Source organism: Saccopteryx bilineata, chromosome 6, assembly GCF_036850765.1.
Source record: "Saccopteryx bilineata isolate mSacBil1 chromosome 6, mSacBil1_pri_phased_curated, whole genome shotgun sequence".
Taxonomy (NCBI): Eukaryota; Metazoa; Chordata; class Mammalia; order Chiroptera; family Emballonuridae; genus Saccopteryx; species Saccopteryx bilineata.
Window position 1 is genome coordinate 203,951,150 of NC_089495.1, and position 19,782 is coordinate 203,970,931.

A 19,782-nucleotide genomic window follows, 5' to 3' on the forward strand; every position below is an offset into this window, starting at 1 on the left:
AATAGATTTAATAGATTTTCTACTGTTAAAGTTATCCTAGCATTTCTGAAATAAATATATTTTAATCATGTATGTTGTATAATGTATTAGAATGATGTATTTATAATATACTATAATATATTCATAATGTATCCAACTAATTTATGATATTTTATAATGTAATATATATTTTAATAATGTACTGTAAGGTATTAGATCTCTTGGCACATAATTTTAGAATTTTAGCAAACTTTTTATACATAAAATTAATGTATAATTCACTGTCCTTGAGGCTAGAAAAGTTGTACTAGCCTCAGAAAATGAAATTGGCATCTTTTTTCCCTTATCTTCTTTCACAATGACCTTTCTATAAAAGTTTGGTAAAACTTTCCTACAAAATGATCTGGGTCAAAAATTTTCAGAAAATGAGATCTTTAATAGTGATTTCTATTTCTTAATAGTTACAGATTATCACTGTTTACTGTTTTCCTTCATCACCGTTTGGCATGTCATGGTTTGCTCTAACTGTATTCATTTAATTTGGTTTATATCAAATATATGCATGAATAGTTATGAGCCCAGAGATCCTAATCTGTACAATGGGTGCAGCTAGAACGCTATTACCTGGGATGCTTTTGAGACTCAGTGAAGAAAAGTATATGCACAGCGCTCTTCTAACTGCGAATAATTTTATCGCTACAACCACCTCTCACGTATCAGTGCTTAGCTACAAATAACAGAAAACCTAACTCAACCAGGCTCAAACAGAAAAACAGTCACTTCCCAGAACTGAAAGTCACAGGCAAGGCCAGCTGCAGGTCTGGTTCAGTCAGCAGCTCAAAGCTGCCATTCAGAACCGGATTTGGTCCATTTCCCTTAGTGCTGTTAGCATCATGATTCCATCCTCAGGCTGCTGGTTTCCAGTATGGTAGGAAATGGTGGCCGGTGGCCTTGGAACTGCAGGCTGTCTTGTTCCTTTCCACTGGAAGAAAAAGAGAAAAACCTCCTCCTCAAACATGAAATCCAAGATCTTCTGTTTAGTCTGATAAGACCAATGTGGGTCACAGGACAACTTTGAACCTGACAGAGTCACCATTCGATGGTGGCTCAGGTGATTAACAGCCTCACCTGAACCAGGAAATGGAGATAGTGCCTGAACGAAAACAGAGTTTGGATGGAAATGACAGGATGGTTGAATGGAAGGAAAGATTGACAGATGGATGGGTTGATAGATGGGAGCGTGGGTGGACGGGTGGAAGGATGGACGGACGGATGGATGAGTGAATGGATGGATGGATGGATGGATGGATGGATGGATGGATGGATGGATATATGAATGGATGGAATATTAGACTGTCAACTAGTAGTGTCTGTTGCTCACCAATTCCCAACTGTTACCATCTTCATTAACAAAACATTATAAGAGTTCTAGGCATACTTATAGTCTCACTCTATCTTTGAAACTACTTAGTTAATTATGTCTCTCCTACCACACAGAAAGCTGGTCTGTGTCTTTGCCCAGCACAAGGCCTGACACCCAGTAGACACTCAGTAAATATTCCTTGGATGACTGTCCCCAATGTTCCTCACAAGAATCCTGTGAGATGGGTATGATTACTGTCCCTATCACACAGATGAGGAAGTTCAGAATCAGGGAGCTAGCAGAGCTAAGAGTTGAACCCAGATCTGTGGCTCCAGACACACCTTTAGTTTACAGGCATCAGAAACAGGGGGTGCTGAACAGGGGTCGGGAGCCGGCCTCGGGGGGAGGAGGGTGTGGTGCAACAATGGCTCCCGCTGCTCTGCAGTGGCCCAGAGCGCGGGTCCTGATCATAGAAAGGGTCAAGTCAGTGAAATAGGTGCGTCCCGTGGGGAGCGCTGAGGGTTGTTAGAGCCGGACCCTGACTCTGAGCAGGAGAGTCTGGATCCAAAGGAGGCAGAACTTAGACATGTCCACAGCTCTCAACTCCCCTTCCCTTTAGAAGTGCGTTGTTTTCTGCTGGGAGCTGCACTCTGTCCTGCAGTTTATGTCCGGTTGTGGTGCGAGAGGGTTGACATTTCTTCTCTCCTGATTTTGCCCACCTATTTTAATCTTCAAGCAGCATCCACTGTGATCTGCATCTATGATAGGCTCTGGCATGGGTGAAACTTCAACCAGAATATCCCCTTTAGCAGCTGTTTCTGGCCAGACCCTCTGAGGAATGTCACATCGCCCCTGCACAGCCGAACCTCACAGATGAAGAATGTGGATCTCGGGGTTGGGGGCCAGGTGGTGGCATGCACCCAATCTCACAGCAAGGAGTGGGTGCCCTAGCCTACAACTCAGGCCTCCTGATTCCAAGTCCCCTGCCTTGTCTGTGACCTTGAAAATGTCGCTGATCCCTTCTCTGTTTCCAGTTATTACCCTGGGCCTCATGAAGCACAACGCAGAGGGCCGGATTCAGAACATCTGCCTCCTGGACAGTCTGAAGGCCTCCGGGCAGGTGGCCCCGGGCATGGTGGGCTGGCTAACCGGTGGTGGCACGAGCCTCCAGGAGCAGCAAGAAGGCAGGTGGTCCTTGAACCCTGCCCTGGGATTCTTTACAGAGCTCAAGGTCAGAATAAAGCACTGAGGAATGGAAGTGCATGGCCTGAGAAGAGAGAAGGAAAGAAGATTGGAACAAGGAGATGTCAGGCGCAATATGAGGATGAGTAGGGTCACATACAAGGGGTATTTGGAGAGGCAGCATAGCAGAGTAAGTAAGAATGAAGAGTTGGGAGTAAAGTTTCTCACTGAAATCTTGGCTCTGGCTCTGGTTGGTTGGTTCAATGGTAGAGCGTTGGCCTATTGACACTATGGATGTCCTGGGTTCGAATCCCAGTGAGTGTACACAGGAAAAGTGACCTCCTGCTTCTTCCCCTTGCCCTTCTCCCTCTTCCTTCTCTCCCTTTTTCTCTCTTTCTTTCTCCCCACCTATCCTCCAGCCATGGCTTATTCGAACGAGTTGGCCCCATGCACTAAAGGTGGCATCATGCCTTCCTTCAGGCGCTAAAATAGCTTCGTTGCCGAGCAACAAAGCAACTGCCTCAGATGGGCAGAACAACACCCTGTTGCGGGCATGCTGGGTGGATCCTGGTTGGGGCACATGTGGGATTTTGTCTCTTTCTCTCCCTGCCTCTCTTTTAAAAAAAAATATTGGTTCTCTCACCCACCTTGGGGTAATTGCTAGATCGCTCTGGTTTCATCTATAACATGGGCGCCCACAGCATAGCTAGATAAACATCTGGGAGTCAAAGGAACTCAGGACTGGAGTCAGACATGTGAATTCCATTCTACTGCTTGATGGCTGTGTGACTCTGGCCAAAACATCTGAGCTGTCTAACCTTCAGCCCTGAGTCCCTCTCAGTGAAATGACCATGATTGTCCCAGGTGCTGGCAGTTTTGGGGTTTTCTCTGCCAGACATGGTGGGTGCATGTCCATCAGTAGGTACAATCACCTTCACAGAACTGGGCCTGTCCTGCTCACCTCCATTTCCATGCCTCTCTCCTGAGGGGTGCAGGCCTCCCAGCTTCCCAGGCTCAAAGCTCCTTGGCCCCAGCACGCCATTATTCCAGCCCACTGTGCCTGGGGCTCCCTTCTCTCTGCCTCCAATCCCCGCTCTCTCCATTTTAGTGGGGGCCACCCCTCATCAGCAGGGTGTTCCTGGATGGGTGCAGCCACGATCACCTCCCTTCATGCATTCCTTAAACAACTGTCACAAATATTTATTGAGCACTTAATGTGTAACAGGACCTGGGCTGGGTACTGAGTACACAGCTATGAACAAGACACACCGTCACTGCCCTTTGGGATCTTAATCCTTTTTTTACGAGATAGGTCACTAAAGTAAATAACCAATCGCAGGTGGAGGGCGATGAAGGCCGTTTTATCAAGTTAAAGGGTGACTGAGGGGGCCGATCAAGAGGACCTGTCTAAAGAAGTGGCCAGAATTAGGTAGAAACCAGAGTGAAGAAGCATGTGATGTAAGAGGCATGTGGAGTGGGGAGGGGGGCTGGAAAGGCCAAGAGATAGGAGATAAATCGGTGTATTTGAGGAAAAGCACAGGTCCTGCGTGGGCAGGTGAGCAAGACGGCAGGTGAGGCCGGGCCCTGCAGGTCTCGGGGGCTGTGGTGCGGAGTTCGGGATCTAACCAAGGACAGTGAGAATCACGCAGAGAATGTTCAGCGACAGGGGAGTTAGGCCCCTAGGGCTGCCCCAGGCGGAAGTCTATAGAGAGACTAAGGTCACGCCGGAAGCCTGGAGAAACTAGAGTGTCTCCAGACAGGCAGTGATGGTCACCAGGACCCAGTAAAGGTGACAGAGGAGGGTGTGTTTTACAAGCAGAGACAATATGACTTGCTGATGGTTTGAATGTGAGGTGAGGGGTGGAGGCCATCAACTGCGCCTGAGGTTTGGGTCTGGGCGGCCTGGTACATTGTGGGGCAGCCTGGTAGGTGCTGGGGTCACCTGCCGAGCGAGGCAGGTGTGGTGTGAGAACAGGCCTGCGGTCTGGGTCTGCGGCTGGCTGTGGGTCACGGATATCGGTACAACCGTGTGGAGTGTCAGGACACTCGGGACAGCTGTGAGGACTTGCAGCCAGGGCTCCCAGTGGTGGCTCTTGCCCACAGAGCGTCTATAAAAGGCTCTGACTTCAAACGCACTGCCAGGCCCTTGTGACAGGTGGCCGGCCTTGTCTGTCAGCCCAAGGCCTTGCTATCTGGTTTCCATCCCTCCTGTGGGACCTCTGCTCTTTCTCTGTGTAGCGCCAACATCACCAACATTCAGCTGGACTACGGTGGGATCCAGATGTCTTACCAAAGGGGGCGGGTCTCAGCAAACATCTCACTTGAATTTGACATTGACGAGACTGGAAGTCATACAGACGCAGGGTTTATGAGGCACTGGGGTCCCTCCTGCTCATTTTATTATTGGCATTCCTGGGTTTGTTTGTTTGTTTGTTTTTTAATTTATCCTCTTTGACTTGAGGAGATGTTACTTGATTCTTGACATTAGTCCCTTGCCGGGTCTAACTACTGGTTAACATGTCTCCCGGTTAACATGTTGTTGGGAGGTCCTTCATTGAACAGGACTGTTTTCATAGGTACTCAATTTCGTCTTGTGCTTTGTGGCTGATGAGTCAGAGCCCTTGTCCTTACCCCAGGCTTTGTTTTTCCAATAGCTTTAAAGTTTAACCTTTCATGTGTAGGGTTTTAATCCATCTGGAGACTTCTTTATGTACATTTATGTATGTGAGTTAGAGACCAGCCTCACTTCTCTTCAAATAATGAGTTTGTTTTCTCACCCCATTACTAAAGGGTCAAGTTTCCAAACACTCTGATTCCCTTTTGAGTTCTGTCTTCTGTGCCTGTGTAATCATTTCTGCAGCAGTAACATAATATTTTAAATACTACATGTATTGATTTCCTAGAAAAAAAAATCATCTGGAAATTTGTTTGGTGTCACATTGCATGTGTTTTTTAAATTAGAGAGATTTGGCATGTTCACAATGGTAGGTCACTCAATCACAAACTTAGCATATCTTCCAATTTATTCAGATTGATTTTATATCACTTGGTGAAATTTTAAAGTCCTCTAAACATCTTGAGCTTTGTTAATTTGATTTCTAAAAAATTTATAGGTTTTGTTGTTACAGGATATACAGAGTGAAGCAGAGTTTATTCCAGTATTATTATTAATTAATTATTGTGTTATTTTTCATCCAAACAACTATAAAGCTACGTTTGTCCCAGCTTGCATTGCCTGATTTTTTGTTATATTCTTTAGTTGGTATTACTGGTACTGAGGAAGGACTGTTGTTGATTGTTGAAAATTAATTTGCTATCTTATTCTTTATAATTATACCTCTATTAGTTCCAATAGTTTGCCTTTATTCTATTGGATTTTCTATCTAGCTTGAGGGTTATATCATCTGTAAATAGTGACTATTTTATCTCTTCTAAACCGTATCATCTTGTGCCTTTTTTTATACCTTGCAGTATAACTGGGACCTCCCATAGAAAGGGAAGTGGATTTAGAATTCCCAAGTAAATATAATATTTTCTGTAGGATTTGGGAATATAGTTTTTATCATGTTAAGGAAGTCCCTTTATATTCTACCTTTCTGAATTTCTTTTAATAATAAATTAGTATTGGCCTTTAATAAGTGTTTTTCTGCACTGAAAAATTATCCTCTTTTTTTCTCTAGTCCATTAATATGTCAAATTGTATTAATAGATTTTCTGCTGTAAAGTTATCTTAGCATTTCTAAGATGATTTTTTTTCTAGGAAATCAATACACTCTAAAATTTATTTGAAAGAATAAATACAATATTGTAATAATGTATGTTTTATAATGTTCTGGAATGATCTATTTATAATGTCCTATATTTATAATGTATCCTACTAACTTGTGATACTTTATAATGTAATATTTTTTAGGAATGTATTGTAAAATATAAGATTTCTGGTCCTGACAGGTTGGCTCAGTGGTAGAGCATCGGCCTGACATGCAGGAGTCCCGGTTTGATTCCCAGACAGGGCACACAGGAGAAGTGCCCATCTGCTTCTCCACCCCTCCTCCTCTCCTTCCTCTCTGTCTCTCTCTTCCCCTCCCGCAGCCAAGGCTCAATTGGAGCAAAGTTGGCCTGGGCGCTGAGGATGGCTCCATGGCCTCTGCCTCAGGCGCTGGAATGGTTCTGGTTGCAACAGAGCGATGCCCCAGATGGGCAGAGCATTGCCCCCTGGTGGGCATGCCGGGTGGATCCCAGTCGGGCGCATACGAGAGTCTGTCTGCCTCCCTGTTTCCAACATCAGAAAAATAAAAAAACAAAAAAATAAAATAAGATTTCTTTACTGATATTATATTTAGAATTTTAACAAACTTTTTTTTTTTTTTTTGTATTTTTCTGAAGCTGGAAACGGGGAGAGACAGTCAGACAGATTCCTGCATGCGCCCAACCGGGATCCACCCGGCACACCCACCAGGGGCGACGCTCTGCCCTCCGGGGCGTCGCTCTGCCGCTACCAGAGCCACTCCAGCGCCTGGGGCAGAGGCCAAGGAGCCATCCCCAGCGCCCGGGCCATCCTTGCTCCAATGGAGCCTTGGCTGCGGGAGGGAAGAGAGAGACAAAGAGGAAGGAGGGGGTGGGGGTGGAGAAGCAAATGGGCGCTTCTCCTATGTGCCCTGGCCAGACATCAAACTGGGGTCCCCCGCACGCCAGGCCGATGCTCTACCGCTGAGCCAACCGGCCAGGGCCTTAACAAACTTTTTATACATAAAATTGATGTATAACTCAGTCCTTGTACTGTCTTTGAGGCTAGAAAAGTTGTACCGGCCTCATAAAATAAAATTGACATCTTTTTCCCCTTATTTTCTTTTACAATGACCTATCGAAGTTTGGTAAACTTTTTCACAAAGTGATCTGGATAAAAATTTTGGAAAATGAGATCTTCAATGGCGATTTCTATTTCTTAATAATTTCAGATTATCACTGTTTACTGTTTTCCTTCATCACAGTTTGGCATGTTATTCTTTGCTTTTACTGTATCCATTTAATTCAGTTTATATCAAATATATGCACACATAGTTATGAGCCCAGGGATCCTCATCTGTACAAATGGTGCAGCTAGAACGCTATTACCTGGGTCTGCTTTTGAGACTCAATGAAGAAAAGTACATGCACAGCGCTCTTCTAACTGCGAATATGTTTATCGCTACAACCACCTCTCACATATCAGTGCTTAGCTACATATAACAGAAGACCTAACTCAGCCAGGCTCAAACAGAAAAACAGTCACTTCCCAGAACTGAAAGTCACAGGCAAGGCCAGCTGCAGGTCTGGTTCAGTCAGCAGCTCAAAGCTGCCATTCAGAACTGGATTTGGTCCATTTCCCTTAGTGCTGTTAGCATCATGATTTCATCCTCAGGCTGCTGGTTTCCAGTACGGTAGGAAATGGTGGCCGGTGGCCTTGGAACTGCAGGCTGTCTTGTTCCTTTCCACTGGAAGAAAAAGAAAGAAACCCCCTCCTCAAACATGAAATCCAAGATCTTCTGTTTAGTCTGATAAGACCAATGTGGGTCACAGGACAACTTTGAACCTGAAAGAGTCACCATGCGATGGTGGCTCAGGTGATTAACAGCCTCACCTGGACCAGGAAATGGAGATAGTGCCTGAATCAACACAAAGTGTGGATGGAAATGACAGGATGGTTGAATGGAAGGAAAGATTGACAGATGGATGGGTTGATAGATGGGAGGGTGGGTAGATGGGAGGATGAATATGCATAGATGAATGGATGCATGGATGCATGGATGCATGAATGGATGGGTGGATGCGTTGGTGGGTGGGTGGATGGCTGGATGGGTGGAGGGATGGATGGATGGATGGATGGATAAATGGATGGATGGATGAATGGATGATTGGATGGGTGGATAAATGAATAGATGGATGGATGGGTGGATGGATGGATGGATGGATGGATGCCTGGATGGATACCTGGATTGATGCCTGAATGAATACATAAATGCATGGATGGATGCATTGATGCATGGACGAATATATGGATGAATGGTTGGATGGATGGATTCATCGATGCAAGGATGGATAGATGCATGCATGCATGCATGCATGAATAGATGGGTGGATGGATGGACGGATGGGTGGATGGATGGATGCATGGATGGATGGGTGGATGCATGGATGGATGGGTAGATGCATGGATGCATAGATGGATGGATGCATGAATGGATGCATGGATGGATGAGTAGATACATAGATGCATGGTTGATGCATGGATACAAGCATGGATGATGGATGGATGGATGAATGGATGGATGGATGCATGGATGGATGCGTGGATGGATGTTTTGATGCATGGATGGATGGGTGGATGTATGGGTAGATGGATGGATGAACGGATGGATGGATGGATATATGAATGGAAGGAATATTGGACTGTCAACTAGTAGTGTCTGTGGCTCACCAATTCCCAACTGCTACCATCATCATTAAGCAAGTAGTATAAAAGTTCAAGGTATACTTATAGTCTCACTCTATCTTTGAAACTACTTAGTTAATTATGTCTCTCCTACCACACAGAAAGCTGCTCTGTGTCTTTGGTGCCCAGCGCAAGGCCTGACACCCAGTAGACGCTCAGTAGATATTCTTTGGATGACTGTCCCCAATGTTCCTCACAAGAATATTGTAAGATGGGTATGATTACTGTCCTTATCACACAAATGAGGAAGTCCAGAATCAGGGAACTAATCCAGCTAAGAGTTGAACCCAGATCTGTGGCTCCAGACACACCTTTTCTTTAGAAGCAGCAGAAACAGGGGGTGCTGAACAGGGGTCTGGGAGCCGGCCTCGGGGGGAGGAAGGTGTGGTGCAACAATGGCTCCCGCTGCTCTGCGGTGGCCCAGAGCGCGGGTCCTGATCATAGAATGGGTCAAGTCGATTAAATAGATGCGTTTCGTGGGGAGCACTGCAGTTTGTTAGAGCTGGACCCTGACTCTGAGCAGGAGAGTCTGGATCCAAAGGAGGCAGAACTTAGACATGTCCACAGCTTTTCAACTTCCCTTCCCTTTCGAAATGTGTTGTTTTCTGCTGGGAGCTGCACTCTGTCCTGCAGTTTATGTCGGGTGTGGTGTGAGAGGGTTGACATTTCTTCTCTCCTGATTTGCCCACCTATTTTAATCTTCAACCAGCATCCACTGTGATCTGCATCTATGATAGGCTCTGGCACTGGTGAAACTTCAACCAGCATATCCCCTTTGAGCAGATGTTCCCTGCCAGACCCTCTGAGGAATGTCACATCGCCCCTGCAGAGCCAAACCTCACAGATGAAGAATGTGGATCTCAGGATTGGAGGCCGGGTGATGGCATGCACCCAATCTCACAGCAAGGAGTGAGTGCCCCAGCCTGCAATTTAGGCCTCCAGATCCATAGTCCCCTGCCATGTCCATGACCTTGTACAATGTCGCTGATCCCGCCTCCTGGACAGACTGAAGGCCTCCGGGCAGCTGTCCCCGGGCATCGTGGGCTGGCTAACCGGTGGTCGCACGATGCTCCAGGAGCAGCGAGAAGGCCGGTGAGACCCTGAACCCCATCCCTGGGACTCTTCCAGAGTTCAGGGTCAGAGGAGAGAGCTGGGGAATGGAAGCACACGGCCTGGGAAGAGAGAAGGAAGGAAGATTGGAACGAGGAGATGTCAGGCTCAATACGAAGATGAGTAGGGGGTCACATACAAGGGGTATTTGGAGAGGCAGCATAGCAGAGTATGTAGGAATGAGAGTTGGAAGTAAAAGTTTCTGCACTTAAATCTTGGCTCTGATCCTGTCTGGTTGGCTCAGCAGTAGAGGAATGGCCTACTGACACTGTGGAAGTCCCGGGTTCGATTCCCAGTCAGAACACGCAGAAGAAGTGATCATCTGCTTCTCCCCTCAGATACTCTCCCTGTCCCTCCCCCTTTACTTCCTCTTTCTCTCTTTCTCTGTCCCCCCCCCCTGCCTAAACATGGCTCATTTTAACAAGTTGGCCCCAGAAACTGAGGATGGCACCATGGCATCCCTCAGGTGCTGAAATACCTTGGTTTTGAGCAACAAAGCAATGGCCCCAGATGGGCAGAGCATCACCACATAGGGGGTTTGTGGGTGGATCCTGGTCAGGACACATGTGGGAGTCTGTCTCTGTGACCCCCTGCCTCTCAGTTTCTTTTTTTTTTAATCTTGGCTCTGCCACCAACGTTGGGGAAAATGCTGGACCACTCTGGTCTCATCGAGAACACAGATGCCCAGGGCGCTGCGGGATAAATATCTGGGGGCCAAAGGACTCAGGACTGGAGTCAGACATGTGAACTCCACTCTATTGCCTGAGGGCTGTGTGACTCTCCCGAGGCACCTGAGCTCTCTAACCTCAGCCCTGAGTGCGCCTCAGTGAAAGGGTCGTGATTGTCCCTGTGGCTGGCAATTTGGGGGTTTTCTCTGCCACACATGGTGGGTGCATGGCCATCAGTAGGGACAATCACCCTCACAGGACTGGGCCTGTCCTACTCACCTCCATTTCCACGCCTCCCTCGTGAGGGGTGCAGGCCTCCCCAGATTCCCAGGCTCAAAGCTCCTCAGCCCCAGCACGCCATTATTCTAGCCCGCTGTGCCTGGGGCTTCCTTCTCTCTGCCTCCAATCCCCTCTCTCTCCATTTTAGTGGGGCCACCCCTCACCAGCAGGGTGTTCCTGGATGGATGCAGCCACGATCACCTCCCTTCATTCATTCCTTAAACAACTGTCACAAATATTTATTGAGCACTTAATGTGTTAACAGGACCTGGGCTGGGTACTGAGTACACAGCTATGAGCAAGACACACCATCACTCCCTTTTGGGATCTTAATCCTCTTTCATGAGATAGGCCACGAAAATAAATAACCAATGACAGGTGGAGGGAGATGAAGGCATTTCATCAAGGTAAAAGGTCAGTGAGGGGGCCGATCAGGAGGACCCGTCTAAAAGTAACCCTTAGGAATAAACCGGAATGAAGAAGCATGTGACGTAAGAGGCATGCGGATGGGGAGGGGGGCTGGAAAGGCCCGGAGGTAAGAGAGAAATTGGTGTGTTTGAGGAAAAGCACAGGTCCTGCGTGGCCAGGTGAGCAAGATGGCAGGTGAGGCCGGGCCCTGCAGGTCTCGGGGGCTGTGGTGGGGAGTTCGGGTTCTAACCAAGGACAGTGAGAAACACGCGGAAAATGTTGAGCAAGAGGTGAGTTAGGCCCCTTGGGCTGCCCCAGGGAGAGGTCTATAGAGAGGCCAAGGTCACGCCGGAAGCCCGGAGAAACTAGAGTGTCTCCAGACAGGCAGTGATGGTCACAGGGACGTGGTGAAGGTGACAGAGGAGGATGTGTTTTACAAGCAGAGACAACACAACTTGCTGATGGTTTGAATGTGGAGGTGACTGGTGGAGGCCATCAACTGCGCCTGAGCTTTGGGTCTGGGCGGCCTGGTACATTGTGGGGCAGCCTGGTAGGTGCTGGGGTCACCTGCCGAGCGGGGCAGGCGTGGTATGAGAACAGGCCTGCGGTCTGGGTCTGCGGCTGGCTGTGGGTCACGGATATCGGTACAACCGTGTGGAGTGTCAGGACACTCGGGACAGCTGTGAGGACTTGCAGCAAGGGCTCCCAGTGGTGGCTCTTGCCCACAGAGCGTCTATAAAAGGCTCTGACTTCAAACGCACTGCCAGGCCCTTGTGACAGGTGGCCGGCCTTGTCTGTCAGACCGAGGCCTCGTTATCTGGGGTCCCTCCCTCCTGCGGGACCTCTGCTCTTTCTCTGTGTAGCGCCAACATCACCAGCATTCAGCTGGACTACGGCGGGATCCAGATGTCTTTCCAAAAAGGCCGGGTCTCAGCAAACATCTCACTTGAATTTGACATTGACTTGAGACTGGAAGTCATACAGACGAGGGATATATGAGGCACTGGGGTCCCTCCTGCTCATTTTATTATTTGCATTCTTGGGTGTGTTTTTTTGTTTGTTTTTTAATTTATCCTCTTTGACTTGAGGAGATGTTACTTGATTCTTGACATTAGTCCCTTGCCAGGTCCAACTACAGGTTAACATGTCCCCCTCGCGGTCACCTATCAGTGTTGTTGGGAGGTCCTTCATTGAACAGGACTGTTTTCTTTTTTTTTTTTCTTTTTTCTTTTATTTTATTTTATTTTTTATTGTATTTATTTTTAATGGGGTGCCATCAGTAAATCAAGATACATATATTCAAAGATAATATGTCCAGGTTATGTTAAAGTTCAATTATGTTGCATACCCATCACCCAAAGTCAGATTGTCCTGTCACCCTCTATCTAGTTCTCTTTGTGCCCCTCCCCCTCCCCCTTCCCTCTCCCTCTCCCCCCTCCCCCCGTAACCACCACACTCTTATCAATGTCTCTTGGTCTCACTTTTATGACCCATCTACGTATGGAAAAATGCAGTTCCTGGTTTTTTCTGATTTACTTATTTCACTCCGTATAATGTTGTCAAGATCCCACCATTTTGCTATAAATGATCCGATGTCATCATTTCTTATGGCTGAGTAGTATTCCATAGTGTATATGTGCCACATCTTCTTTATCCAGTCATCTATTGATGGGCTTTTTGGTTGTTTCCATGTCCTGGCCACTGTGAACAATGCTGCAATGAACATGGGGCTGCACGTGTCTTTACAAGTCAATGTTTCTGAGTTTTTGGGGTATATACCCAGTAGAGGGATTGCTGGGTCATAAGGGCCTAATATCCAAAATATACAAAGAACTCATAAAACTCAATGACAAACAAACAATCCAATAAAAAAATGGGAAGAGGATATGAACAGACACTTCTCCCAGGAAGAAATACAAATGGCCAACAGATATATGAAAAGATGCTCATCTTCTTTAGTTATTAGAGAAATGCAAATCAAAACTGCAATGAGATACCACCTCACACCTGTTAGACTAGCTATTATTAACAAGACAGGTAATAGCAAATGTTGGAGAGGCTGTGGAGAAAAAGGAACCCTCATCCACTGTTGGTGGGAATGTAAAGTAGTACAACCATTATGGAAGAAAGTATGGTGGTTCCTCAAAAAACTGAAAATAGAACTACCTTAGGACTGTTTTCATAGGTACTCAATTTCATCTTGTGCTTTGTGTCAGATGAGTCATAAGCCGTTGTCCTTACCCAAGGCTTTGTTTTTCTAATAGCTTTAAAGTTTAACCTTTCACGTGTAGGGTTTTAATCCATCTGGAGACTTCTTTATGTACATTTATGTATGTGAGTTAGAGACCAGCCTCACTTCTCTTAGAATAATGAGTTTGTTTTCTCACCCCATTACTAAAGGGTCAAGTTTCCAAACACTTCGATTCCCTTTTGAGTTCTGTCTTCTGTGCCTGTGTAACCATTTCTGCAGCAGTAACATAATATTTTAAATACTACATCTTTGTAGAATGTAGTTTTATATAATAGATATTTATTCTTTCAAATGAATTTTAAAGTGTGTTGAATTCCTAAAAAAAATCATCTGGAAATTTGTTCGGGGTCACATTGCATGTGTTTTTTAAATTAGAGAGATTTGGCATGTTCACAATGGTAGGTCACTCAATCACAAATTTAGCATATCTTCCAATTTATTCAGATTGATTTTATATCACTTGGTGAAATTTTAAAGTCCTCTAAACATCTTGAGCTTTGTTCATTTTATTCCTAAAAAATTTATAGTTTTTGTTTCTACAGGATATACAGAGTGAAGCAGAGTTTATTCCAGTATTATTATTAATTAATTATTGTGTTATTTTTCATCCAAACAACTGTAAAGCTACATTTGTCCCAGCGTATATTGCCTGATTTTTTGTTATATTCTTTAGTTGGTATTACTGGTAATGAGTGAGGAAGGACTGCTGTTGATTGTTGAAAATTAATTTGCTATCTTATTCTTTATAATTACACCTCCATTAGTTCTAATAGTTTGTCTTTATTCTATTGGATTTTCTATCTAGCTTGAGGGTCATATCATCTGTAATAGTGACTGTTTTATCTCTTCTAAACCGTATACATCTTGTGCCTTTTTTTATACCTTGCAGTATAACTGAAATCTCCCATAGAAAGGGAAATGGATTTACAATTCCCGAGTAAATATAATATTTTCTGTAGGATTTTGGAATATAGTTTTTATCATGTTAAGAAAGTCCCTTTATATTCTACCTTTCTGAATTTCTTTTAATAATAAATTAGTATTGGCCTTTAATAAGTGTTTTTCTGCACTTAAAAATTAATCTCTTTTTTCTCTAGTCCATTAATATGTCAAATTGTATTAATAGATTTTCTGCTGTAAAGTTATCTTAGTGTTTCTGGAATAAATACAATATTGTAATAATGTATATAATGTTTTATAATGTTCTGGAATGATCTATTTATAATGTGCTATAATGTATTTATAATGTATCCTACTAACTTGTGATATTTTATAATTTAATATTTTTTAGGAATGTATTGTAAAATATAAGATTTCTGGCCCTGGCCGGTTGGCTCAGTGGTAGAGCGTTGGCCTGGAGTACAGGAGTCCCGGGTTCGATTCCCAGCCAGGGCATACAGGAGAAGTGCCCATCTGCTTCTCCACTCCTCCCCCCTTTCCTTCCTCACTGTCTCTCTCTTCCCCTCCCATAGCCAAGGCTCCATTAAAGCAAAGTTGGCCCGGGTGCTGAGGATGGCTCCATGGCCTCTGTCTCAGGCGCTAGAATGGCTCTGGTTGCAACAAAGAGCCCAGATGAGCAGAGCATTGCCCCCTGGTGGGCATGCCGGGTGGATCCCAGTTGGGCACATATGGGAGTCTGTCTGACTGCCTCCCCGTTTCCAACGTCAGAAAAATAAATAAATAAGATTTCTTGGCTGATATTACATTTAGAATTTTAACAAACTTTTTATACATAAAATTGATGTATAACTCAGTCCTTGTACTGTCTTTGAGGCTAGAAAAGTTGTACTGGCCTCATAAAATATTATTGACATCTTTTTTCCCATATTTTCTTTTACAATAACCTTTCTATCAAAGTTTGGTAAACTTTTCCACAAAACCATCTGGATCAAAATTTTTTGGAAAATGAGATCTTCAATGGCGATTTCTATTTCTTAATAATTAGAGATTATCACTGTTTACTGTTTTCCTTCATCACAGTTTGACATGTTATGCTTTGCTTTTACTGTGTCCATTTAATTCAGTTTATATCAAATATATGCACACATACTTATGAGCCCAGGGATCCTCATCTGTACAAATGGTGCAGCTAGAACGCTATTACCTGGGTCTGCTTTTGAGACTCAATGAAGAAAAGTACATGCACAACGCTCTTCTAACTGCGAATATGTTTATCACTACAACCACCTCTCACGTATCAGTGCTTATTTACATATAACAGAAAACCTAACTCGACCTGGCTCTAGCAAGAAAAACAGTCACTTCCCAGAACTGAAAGTCACAGGCAAGGCCAGCTGCAGGTCTGGTTCAGTCAGCAGCTCAAAGCTGCCATTCAGAACCGGATTTGGTCCATTTCCCTTAGTGCTGTTAGCATCATGATTTCATCCTTAGGCTGCTGGTTTCCAGTATGGTAGGAAATGGTGGCCGGTGGCCTTGGAACTACAGGCTGTCTTGTTCCTTTCCACTGGAAGAAAAAGAGAAAAACCTCCTCCTCAAACATGAAACCCAAGATCTTCCGTTTAGTCTGATAAGACCAACCTGGGTCACAGAACAACTTTGAACCTGACAGAGTCACCATGCCATGGTGGCTCAGATTATCACAGCCTCACCTGGATCAGGAAATGGTGATAGTGCCTGAATCAAAACAGAGTTTGGATGGAAATGACAGGATGGTTGAATGGAAGGAAAGATGGGCAGATGGAAGGGTTGATAGATGGGAGGGTGGGTGGATGGAAGTATGAATAGATGCATAGATGAGTCGATGCATGGATGCATGAATGGATGGGTGGATGGGTTGGTGGCTGGGTGGATGGGTGGATGGATGGAGGGATGGATGGATGGATGGATGGATGGATGCCTGGATGGATACATGGATGGATGCCCTGATGGATGCATAAATGCATGATGGATGCATCGATGCATGGATGGATGCATGGATAGATGGATGGATTCATTGATGCAAGGATGGATAGATGCATGCATGCATGCATAGATGGATGGATGGATGGATGGATGGATGGATGGAGAGATTGATGGATGGATGCATAGATGGATGCATGGATGGATGGGTAGATGCATGGATGCATGGATGGATGAATGGATGGGTGGATGGATGGATGATGAATGGATAGATAGGTGGATGGATGGATCGATCTATGCATGGGTGCATGCATGGATAATGGATGGATGGATGAATGGAAAGATGGATGGATGGATAGATGGGCGGATGGATGGATGGATGGATGGAAGGATGGATGGATGGATAGATCGGTGGATGGATGGATGGATGGATTAATGGGTGGATGGATGGATGGATGGATGGATGGATGGATGGATGGATGCATGGATGCATGAATGCATGGATGGATGGATGGATGTATGGATGGATGGATGGATGGATGGATGGATGGGTTGGTTGATGAGTGGATGGATGGGTGGGTGAGTGAGTGTATGAATGGAAGGAATATTGGACTGTCAACTAGTAGTGTCTGTGGCTCACCAATTCCCAACTGCTAATATCATCATTAACCAAGTAGTATAAAAGTTCAAGGCATACTTATAGTCTCACTCTATCTTTGAAACTACTTAGTTAATTATGTCTCTCCTACCACACAGAAAGCTGGTCTGTGTCTTTGGTGCTCCTCCCCAGGGCTGGGCTCCTTCCTGTGGCCACATGTCCCCACCACCTCCTGGGTGAACTCCAAACAGATCTCACCCTTTCCCAGGACCTGATCCTTCTCCTGCCTCCCAGTGGTGCCCCGCCCTCTTCCCAGAAAGAAACCAGGCTCCTCCCCTCCCCACCCCTGCAGCCCATCTCCACCCGCTCCCATCAGGAACTCCTGGCAGCCCCCCTCCCTCACTCCCCTCGCTCCATCCTGCGCTGTCCCAGCTCCTGGGTCGCTCCCTGGGCCATTACAGGAGTGTGCTCCAGCGGCCCCTGGCTGGACCTCACCTCTTTCATTCCGTGCTCTGAGAGCAAAAGTCACTTTCTAGTCCGGTATCTGGCTGTGTCCTCCAGCCCCAGCCCCACTCCTCCCAGGGGGCCTCCAGTGCCCTGTGGATGAAGAGCCAACTCCTGGACGTCACTCTAGGCCCCACTTGTCCTCTCCGCTGCCCCACCCTGCTCCACGCTGCAGCCCTCTGCCCTGTAGTCTCTCTGAAGGACCCGCCCCTCCATCAACACACCGTGTATTTTCACACCGCTGTGCCTTTGCACATGCAAATCCTTTTGCTGGGATGCTCTGACCTTCTTCTTTAAGGCTCTTTCTCATCACTCATTCATTCAACAAATGTTTACTGAGAACCTACTATACCAGACCCAGCATGCCTGATCCTATGGATACAACAGTGATCAAGACAGAAAAAAAAACAAAAACATACAGAGATAAATGAAGACCTACACCCTGGCCAACCAAGTCTGTCAACCTCAACAGACAGTGAGTCCCTAGGAGGCAAGACTTAGGTCTGATTTCTCTCCGTAATTCCAAAATGCAGAAAACAGCAAGGTTCTCAGGGGACGACCATTCACTGATTCATCAGACTGTCACCGAGTGCCTAGGTCACGCCAGACATTCGAGGACAGGGCGGTGCAGGGGGAAGACAGTGGACTCGGGAGCTCTGCTGACCTGGTTCTGACCTCATCGATGCTAACTAGCTGTGTGACCTCGGACAGGTCACATTGCTTCTCTGAAGAGCCCCTTTGACTGCGCCTGACAATGATGCCACCACAACAACTTCTCAGTGCGGCAGAGACGGTTCGCCTGGCCCACCGAGGAGGCCTCCATTCTGCTCTAAAAGGAGAAAACTGTGATATGCTGTCCAGGTTACAAGCTTGGGCAGAAGATAGAACTTAATTTAAAACCTACTGTAGACTAGCTCTATGACCTCAGGCAAAAATTGTTTACACTTCAGTCACAGTTTTCTCTTCGATAAAATGGGACTAATAATAGTGTTTATATCCTAGGGATGCTAGGAGGGTTGCACAAGTATTTATGAAAACTACCTGTCGATAATAGCAAACACCACTATTATTACAGAGGGGAAAACAGAGGCTAAAAAAGGGCATCGGAGCCGTCCAGTGTCAAACAGCGAGACTGGGCAGAGCCCCGCGAGAACTCAAGGCTTCCTGAACTGAGGCCGGGGCACGCCCTTTCTGACCTCCACGCTCAACAGACAGAGTGGCTTCCTGGTCACTCATGTCCCCAGACCTCCCTCACTCATTACACAGACGGGACCATCTCAAAGCAGGACAGAGAGGAAATGAGAGACAAGCACTGTCTCCCCACGTTCTCCGTGATCTCCACGTTCTCTGCGCCTCTGCATCTGGTGATGTCCGTGATGTACTTTATGAAATACATTATTGACACATCCGGCTTGAGTGAGTCCTTACCTCGTGACCCCTGGGGCCTCCTGTAGGAAATGTTTGCTTTGGAATTTGTGGGATGGACGCAGTGAGATGGACGGCTCCTCATCAGTTTCCGAGCTGTCAATCACTTAGCGCCACGTCTCCCCGGCTGTGGGCTCACTCGCTATATATGAAGTCAGCCCCACTGCAGAACCCAACAAGAATCAACTGACGGACACCCAGAGCTCCTCCACTGTCCCCTGCAGAAATCCAGGTGAGCACAACACAACGACCCTCTCGAACCTGCCTTTTTATCAGACACCAAGCCAAACTGAAGCTTTTCGTGAGTATTGCCCAGTGACAAATTAGTGCTGGCTCTAGCACAGAACACGAGAAACAGTGGCTTCAGTGCTGACGAGACGTCCAGAGGGAGAAGGATACACTCACATAGGGCGTCCATCAGCTTTCTCCTCTGTTCCCCTGGGTTGTGGCTTTCATGCTCATGCTGATAAAATAGCTGCTGAGGTACAGCCATCGTGTCTGGCATCCAATTAAGAAAAAGCTGGAGAGGAAAACAAAAGCTGGGTCAGCCCACTTTAAATAACTCTTTAAGAAGACCCAGCCTAAGAAGGTTGTGGAGAGAAGCCTTCTGTTACGCCCGTTTCTGCTTTCAAAAATGAAAGAGTTCTTTAAAGGGAGAGGGAAGGGTGGGTAGATGCCCTCAAC

The 19,782-nt window shown here is 46.0% G+C and overlaps 1 protein-coding gene and 1 long non-coding RNA gene across 2 annotated transcripts in view; both read left to right on the forward strand.

Annotated features, from left to right (window-relative positions):
* The window catches only part of LOC136309011 (uncharacterized), a 206,857-nt gene that overhangs the window by 139,791 nt on the left and 47,284 nt on the right, over window positions 1-19,782 (forward strand). The window lies entirely within an intron of this gene.
* Window positions 1-19,782, forward strand: part of LOC136308410 (BPI fold-containing family A member 3-like) — a 50,247-nt gene that overhangs the window by 22,828 nt on the left and 7,637 nt on the right. Inside the window, 3 exon segments of the mRNA XM_066235749.1 lie at window positions 2,377-2,530; window positions 12,325-12,436; window positions 15,737-15,750. Coding sequence (XP_066091846.1) covers window positions 2,377-2,530; window positions 12,325-12,436; window positions 15,737-15,750 — 280 coding nt within the window.